Source organism: Halichoerus grypus, chromosome 6 (genome assembly GCF_964656455.1).
Source record: "Halichoerus grypus chromosome 6, mHalGry1.hap1.1, whole genome shotgun sequence".
Taxonomy (NCBI): Eukaryota; Metazoa; Chordata; class Mammalia; order Carnivora; family Phocidae; genus Halichoerus; species Halichoerus grypus.
In genome coordinates, this window is record NC_135717.1 from 38219080 (window position 1) to 38226790 (window position 7711).

General features: G+C 55.9%; 1 protein-coding gene across 2 annotated transcripts; it reads left to right on the forward strand.

Annotated features, from left to right (window-relative positions):
- Window positions 1–868: 868 nt before the first annotated feature.
- On the forward strand, window positions 869–5353 carry ZSCAN10 (zinc finger and SCAN domain containing 10). 2 transcript variants are annotated; one of them, XM_036090153.2, is made up of 5 exons: window positions 869–1486; window positions 1710–1977; window positions 2192–2256; window positions 2430–2490; window positions 3265–5353. In XM_036090153.2, the coding sequence occupies exons 1-5, from the start codon at window positions 1091–1093 to the stop codon at window positions 4824–4826; spliced, it is 2352 nt and encodes a 783-aa protein (XP_035946046.1). In that variant the 5' UTR covers window positions 869–1090; the 3' UTR covers window positions 4827–5353. The 2 variants fall into 2 exon arrangements, with proteins under 2 accessions (XP_035946046.1, XP_035946052.1); XM_036090159.2 differs by lacking the exon at window positions 1710–1977 and having other exon boundaries at window positions 1111–1486.
- Window positions 5354–7711: the final 2358 nt, after the last annotated feature.

A 7711-nucleotide genomic window follows, 5' to 3' on the forward strand; every position in this document is an offset into this window, starting at 1 on the left:
GGGCTCCCTGCTCCGCGGGAAGCCTGCTTCTCCCTCTCCCACTCCCCCTGCTTGTGTTCCCTCTCTCACTGTGTCTCTCTCTGTCAAATAAATAAATAAAATCTTTAAAAAAAAAAATAACACCGAAGAAACTGGGCCAGTTGTTTGCCGGGATATTCCGAATTCGCAATTTGTTCCATTGTTTCTTTGAGGGATCATCTCACTTGTTTGTTTGTTCTTAAAATTTATTTATTTATTTATTCTAAAGAGAGAAAGAGCACAAGTGGGAGAGGGAGAGAGAATCCCAAGCTGACTCTGGGACAAGTGCTGAGCCCCACCCAGGGCTCCATTCCACCACCTCAAGACCATGACCTGAGCTGAAACTGAGAGTCAGGCGCCCAACCGACCGCACCACGGAGGCTCCCCGTTCTTTTTTTTTTTTTTAATTGAATAAATTTTACATGTAAGGTTGTATACCTTAAAGGTGTACAGCATGTTACTTTGGTACATTCATATATTGTAATATGATTGTCAGGGGAGTGATATTGATTCCATTACATACTTCTAGTACACTATTATTGTCTGTATTCATTATATTGCGCATCAGATCTCTGTGGCTTATTTGCTCCTAGTTACAAGTTTGTACCTTAGACACCATCACTCTTATCCACCACCCCCACCCCCACCCGTTCTTATGCCTTGCAATGCAAAGTTGGGGCTAAAGTAGAGCTGGATTGTATCGCCATGAAACATTTTTGGCAACGGCGCATCTTTGGTGCTGCTGCATGCTCCCCACGGCACAGCAGCGAGAGGCAGGGAAACTCAACCGTCCTGTCTCAGCAATGCTCATTTTGATCACTGGGGTGAAGTTCTGACTGCTGCAGGAAGGGACGAAGAGACAGAACTATCGGTTTTCTCTGCCTTTTAGTGTTTTGGTCAGGCTGGGGCCTTGGGCTGTCCTGCTCTCTGAGTCCTTACCCATGACCAATGAGAGAAGCGCTTCCTCTGGAGGCCACATCTTAGGCATTTCTTAACACCACAGGTGTGGGAGCAGAGAGGGAGAGACCCGAGAGTGGCACCTGCCGCAGTGAGCTACCCCCCAGGCTGAAGGATGCTTGAAGAGCCCGCCCCGGCTGCCCGAGAGCCAGAGCAGCTTGGAGCAGTCAAGCTGGAGGAAGAGGAGGCTGCCGGTCAGGAGGACGTCAGGCATGCACAGGCCAGGCCCCGGCCCGAGGTGGCTCACCAGCTCTTCAGATGCTTCCAATATCAGGAGGACATGGGGCCGAGGGCGTCCCTGAGCCGGCTCCGGGAGCTTTGCAACCACTGGCTGCGGCCGGCTCTGCACACCAAGAAGCAGATCCTGGAGCTGCTGGTGCTGGAGCAGTTCCTGAGCGTGCTGCCCCCCCACCTCCTGGCTCGGCTGCAGGGCCAGCAGCTCAGGGACGGCGAGGAGGTGGTGCTGCTGCTGGAGGGCGTCCAGAGGGAGTCCGGCGCCGTGGGGCCCCTGGTAAGAGGCTGGTGGCCAGGTGGGCTGGACAGCAGGTAGGGAGACGGGGACTTCAGTGCCCCATGAGGAAATCGCTCCGTTTCCCTCCCTCCAATAATTCCTTTTTAACCTCCTACCTCCGCCGCCTCTCACCTTTCCTTGGTCGCATTTCCCTTGGGAGTCAGTAGGACAGGGACTATTGCCCTGTCCTGTCCGTCGCCTAACATAGATGTATTTTGAACAGGATTTTAGTTTTAACACTGGTAAGAATTGTCCCCGGGCAGACATCACTTTGGAGGAACAGGGGGGCTCTTCCCAGGTCTCCAGTCACAGCCCCAAAAAGGAAGTGCCCTCAGAAGGACCTCCAGCCCTGGAGGCACCGAGGGAACCCCTGCCATCCCAGCCAGGGCCTTCCAAGCCCGCTGAGCTGGAGACCTGGAGACATCCCCCAAGTGCCAAGCAGCCACTGAGCCCAGGTCCCAAGAGGACATTCCAGGCCCTGCAAGAGACTGGTGAGGAGTTGGTACCCCGGGAAGGTGGGAGCTGGGAGGCACGGTATGTGAGGGTGGAGGGTGGGGTGAGAAATAGGCAGCCTCCCTCTTTGACGGGGATGGGAGAGAGCCAATGTCTCTCTTGGGGCCCTGGCAACAGGTGCACTCCCTGTAGCCACGTGGAGGGTAAGTCTGGCTTCTAACAGCTCTCCCCACCCCACCCCCATGCTGTCAGTCCCCCAGGGCCCTGTCCTGTGGCTGGAGGAAAACTCCCGAGATCAGGAGCTGGCAGCTGTGCTGGTGAGCTGGACTAGTACCCTCATTCCAGAATGTTCTGCCCTGGATGTCCTCGGCCTCTGCAGTTGTAGCGAATCCATGTCTTCCTTCATTTAAACCTTAAAAGCTCATCATCCCCCTCAGGTCATAGGGGGACCCTCTCTCACCGAGGGTCTCTGCCCATCCTTTTGTTACAGGAGTCCCTGACCTTTGAAGATGTCCCAGCAAAGAAGGCTTGGCCGCGGGCGCACCCTCTGGGTAAGAGGCCCTTCCCGCTTATTACCGCTGAAGGCTCTTTGTGTTTCAAGAATGGTCCCTGAGGCTCAGATCCTACCTGACTTTTGGCCTCTTTGGCTAAAAATGGGCTATGTGGGGTTGGGTGGTTCAGTCGTTTAAGCGTCTGCCTTCCGCTCAGGTCATGATCTCAGGGTCCCCGGATGAAGCCCCGCCTCAGGCTCCCTGCTCATAGGGGAGTCTGCTTCTCCCTCTGCCCCTCCTCCTACTCATGCGTGCACATGCACTTGTGCGATCTCTCTCTCTCAAATAAATAAAATCTTAAAAATATATAAAAATGGGCTATCTTGATGAGGATTCATTCATTTCTTCCTTCGTTCAGTCAGTCATTCATTTATTTTAAAGGCTCATTGTGTCCGATCTAATCATCAACCCCGTTAACTTTGAGCTTTTAAAATGGGTAGTCATTGGGGTGCCTGGCTGGCTCAGCTGGTTAAGCTTTCAGCTCTTGATTTCAGCTCAGGTCTTGATCTCAGGCTCGTGAGTTCAAGGCCCAGTTTGGGCTCCACACTGGGCATGGAACCTACTTAAAAATTAAAAAAAAAAAAAAAAAAAAAAAGTAAAGCTGTTACTATGGTAAATTCTATGTTGTCTGGTTTTTACCCTCCCCTTCTGCCCACCCACCAGCTTTGCAGGAACCCCGGGTTTCTTTCTGCTTTGAGGCGTTGAGGTTCTAGGCGATTCCTGGGAGCCTCTAAGAATACGCCTGCCCGTCCCCGTTTTCTGCTTCTTTCCCAGGATTTGAAAACAAAACCGCAGATGAGGAGTTTAAAGAGGAGCCCAAAGGGGTGGCCTGGCCTGCTGCCGTCTCCACAGAGTCTGGGGCAGATGGTCCTGGGGTGGCAGAAGAGCCCCACCTTCAGGTGCTGGGGCCGGGCCCAGAAGTGAGTGGCTCCGGTGAAGGAGGGTCCGCTCACGGCAGGAGTGACATTCTGGAGGTCAAAGTGGCTGGGGAGACACCCAGGTCGGAGCCAGGGATGGAATTCATCTGCACGGACTGCGGGGTGAGCTTCCGAGAGCTGGCCCGCCTGGAGGCCCACCAGCTGCGGTCTCACCCCGGCGCTCGGGCCTTTCCCTGCCAGTGCTGCGGGAAGAGCTTCGGCCGGAGTTCCATCCTCAAGCTGCACATGCGCACGCACACGGACGAGCGGCCACACGCCTGCCACCTCTGCGGCCACCGCTTCCGCCAGAGCTCACATCTGAACAAACACCTTCAGACTCACTCCTCTGAGCCCGCCTTTCTGTGTGCCGAGTGCGGTCAGGGCTTCCAGCGCCGGGCCAACCTCATGCAGCACCTGCTGGCGCACGCCCAGGACCAGAAGTCCCCATGCGTCCCCGAGACCAAGAGCGAAGCGCGCGAGCTGGCCGTGGTCCTGTGCTCTCACTGCGGCCAAACCTTCCAGCGCCGCTCCAGCCTCAAGCGCCACCTGCGGATCCACGCCAAGGACAAGGGCCACCAGTGCTCTGAGTGCTCGGGCAGCCTGCGCCCAGGCCCCGAGCGCAGGCCTTACGTGTGCGGGGACTGTGGCAAGGCGTTCCGGCGCAGCGAGCACCTGGGGGCCCACCGGCGCGTGCACACGGGCGAGCGGCCCTTCTCCTGCCAGGTCTGTGGCCGCAGCTTCAGCCAGAGCTCCCAGCTGGTCTGCCACCAGCGCGTGCACACGGGCGAGAAGCCCTACAGCTGCCCGCACTGCGGCAAGCGCTTCGTGCGCCGGGCCGGTCTGGCCCGCCACCTCCTGACCCACGGCGGCCCGAGGCCCCACCATTGCACCCAGTGCGGCAAGACCTTCAGCCAGACACAGGACCTTGCCCGCCACCGGCGCAGCCACACGGGCGAGAAGCCCTGCCGCTGCAGCGAGTGCGGCGAAGGCTTCAGCCAGAGCGCCCACCTGGCGCGCCACCAGCGCATCCACACCGGGGAGAAGCCCCACGCCTGCGACACGTGCGGCTACCGCTTCCGCAACAGCTCCAACCTGGCCCGCCACCGCCGCAGCCACACCGGCGAGCGGCCCTACGGCTGCCCGACGTGCGGCCGCAGCTTCCGGCGCAACGCGCACCTGCAGCGGCACCTGGCCACCCACGCGGGGGCCGGGAACGAGGCGGCGTCCCGGCAGGCCGAGCCCCCCCAGGAGTGCCGGGAGTGCGGCAAGAGCTTCAGCCGCAGCTGCAACCTGCTGCGCCACATGCTGGTGCACACCGGGGCCAGGCCCTACTCGTGCGCACAGTGTGGCCGCAGCTTCAGCCGCAACTCGCACCTGCTGCGGCACCTGAGAACGCACGCCCGCGAGACCCTGTACTAGCCTCACCCGGGTTCCGCCGGGCCTGCCCTGCGCGCCTCTCCCCGGTGGCCTGCGGAGGACGTCCCGCTGCCCCACTCCCCCGGCCTCCCTCTGGCTCCACCAACCCTGCGTGTTAGTACACCCGCCCCCGCGCCGCCCCAGGCATCTCTCCCTGGCCTCAGGGCTGTATTTCAAAGTACCTAAAGTAAAACGGCCTTCTTGAAAACCACTCTTCTAATTTTTTTGAGATCCACCAAAACGCTGTCTGTTACCCTCAGCACTGTGACGGGGATGCCTTTTCCCTTCCCTACCCCAGCTCCTTCTACAGTACTCTAGATAGGAGCAGGCCCAGAGAGAGCCCCGCCCACACACACACCCCCCGGAAAGGCCCAGAGTTGGGGGGCTGGCAGAGGGGTGCCAACTCTCGGAGCCAGCTGTGAGGAAGGCCACGGAATGCCGCCCTGGAATTTTTCCTTCTCTGGAGTCTGCCCCTAATCTCTGTTGTCCAATACAGTATCCTCTAGCCATATGTGGCTGCTTGAATTAATTAAAATGGAATAAAATTTAAATTCCCAGATTCTGGGTTCTTACGGGAAACCTTGTTTTTGGAATGTAGGTAACTAGTTCAACTTGAAGATGCTAGCAGATGAAATGAAACCTGCTTGATGTCCAAGTTGGATTGTGGGCTCGAGACCCTTAATGACCCATGATCCTGTAAACCCAAAGCTGGTTTGGCTGATTTCCACACCTTCTACCTACCAGGCAATTTTGGCCTCTTCTCTACTCTGGAAGACAAGTTGTTTTTTTCACAACTAATAGACAGGTTTAAAATCATGTGACTTCTGTTAAGACCACAGGAAAGAAAACAGCCCCCCTCAGCTGCAGAGGACACACATGCTCTTCCTGCTTCTGTCTGTGGCTTTTTGTACCCACACTTTTTTTTCTAAGTTGTTTTTGTCCCTCCGACCTGACACGTAATTGCTGTTTAGCAGATGCTTGTGAACATGAAGTGAACTCGTCAACAAGTGCTCACGGGACTTGGGGATAATCCGCTCCCAAATGTGGGAAAGTAGAGATGGTTCTTGGGCACAACTGAGTGGGAAGCTCTGAGCCTGGGGAAGGTCTATGCTTTTGGGGTTTGGGAGGAAGATCAGGTAGGGTACAGAGAGTCACTGGATGTCACAGAACAAATTAGACTCGTGGAAGACCCCAGAGCAGAAAATTTCAAGAAGATAATTTTCTTAGTCAACTAAGAGAGTAAGGAGTTGGGAGAACCCACAGCATTTGGAGGCTTTATTATTTCTTGAGCACCTACTGTGTACTAGGGAATGTGCTGGGCTATTGAGGAGAACAAGGCCTGAAATAGAAGGGAGAGGCAACCACAGAAGAACTGGGGAAAGGGCATCCCTGGCAGAGGAAACAGCATGTGCAAAGGCCCTGAGCTGCTGAGCAGGCAGCTGAAGAACAGTGTCCCTGAGGGAGCTCTGTAGGAACCTGATGATACAGACCACCTTAGCAGCCAAGGTTAGAGTTTATTTATTTATTTATTTATTTATTTATTTTAAAGATTTTCTTTATCTGACAGAGAGAGACAGCAAGAGAGGGAACACAAGCAGGGGGAGGGGGAGAGGGAGAAACAGGCTTCCCGTTAAGCAGGGAGCCTGATGCGGGGCTCGATCCCAGGACCCCAGGATCATGACCTGAGCTGAAGGCAGATGCTTAACTGACCGAGCCACCCAGGCGCCCCAGTCAGAGTATATTTATGATGGGAAGAGGGGACGGTTTTAAGCAGGGAGTTACTTCATTTTGCAATGAAATTGTTTTGACCTTGGTGCTAGATAGATTTGGCTTGAAAGAGGCAAGACGAGGGAGACCAATGAGAAGAGCCTGGAAGTTGTCTAGGCTCTGGTTGACGGTGATTTTGATGTGGCCATGGGTTCATAAAAGCCCCTGACGGTCAGCACAGGAGGAGGGTTTTCTCAAGGGAAATCAGTGCAGAAGCCACAAGGAGAAGTGGCAGTTTGACACAGGGTCACTTGAAAATGCAGGGCAAGGATCTAAAACAACCCAAATGCTGACAGGAAGTGGGGAGAGAGGACACGGCCAAGGGGAAGATCCCCCCAACACTCTCCCCTGTAGGGCAGAGGCTGCGAGCAAGCAGGGTCCCTGAGGATGATCAGGGCCACCAAGAAGCTACTAGCAGGGTATGCTTCAGCCATTGTCGCCTCCTGCTGGACTCACAGGTGGCCCCCAGGCAGGCGATTTTTCTAAGAATCAAGAGTTTCTTTCCTATGATCCAAAAGGGTCTGAAGAAGCTGACCGACAGGAGAGGGGAATGCTGACTCACAGAAGCCCCCCCAGTCCTTGAGGCCTCCTGGCTCCCAAGCCCCTCCCCACATGCCTCTCTCACCTCAGCATCCTTCTCAGACCCAGGGGAGTGCCTGTGGTTCCCTGCCCCAGGCCCATTTCCTCCTTCCTTCCCGCTCTGTTCTCAGGTCGGCGCCCTGGAACCACCCCCCTCAGCGCCACCTCAGCGGCCGCTATTTGTGGCTGGACACTCCCAGTGCAAAATCTGTGTGCAGCTGCCAGAAGCAGGAAGTCAGTGGGGGGCGGGGGAGCTTGGGGGAAAGGAGGAGGGGTGCCTGGTAGCTTAGTCAGCTGAGCCTCAGTTTCAGATCTGGTCTTGCTTGAGCTCATGTGTTGGGCCTGCACTGCATTGGGTTCCCCGCTCAGCGGTAGTCTGCTTGAGAAAGAGTCGCTCTCTGCCTCCACATTCTCTCTCTCTCTCTCTCTCTCTCTCTCTCTCTCTCTCGCAAATAAATCATCTTAAATCAACAACAAAAAAAGAGGGGTGGCTGGGTGGCTCAGTTGTTAAGCATCTGCCTTCAGCTCAGGTCATGATCCTG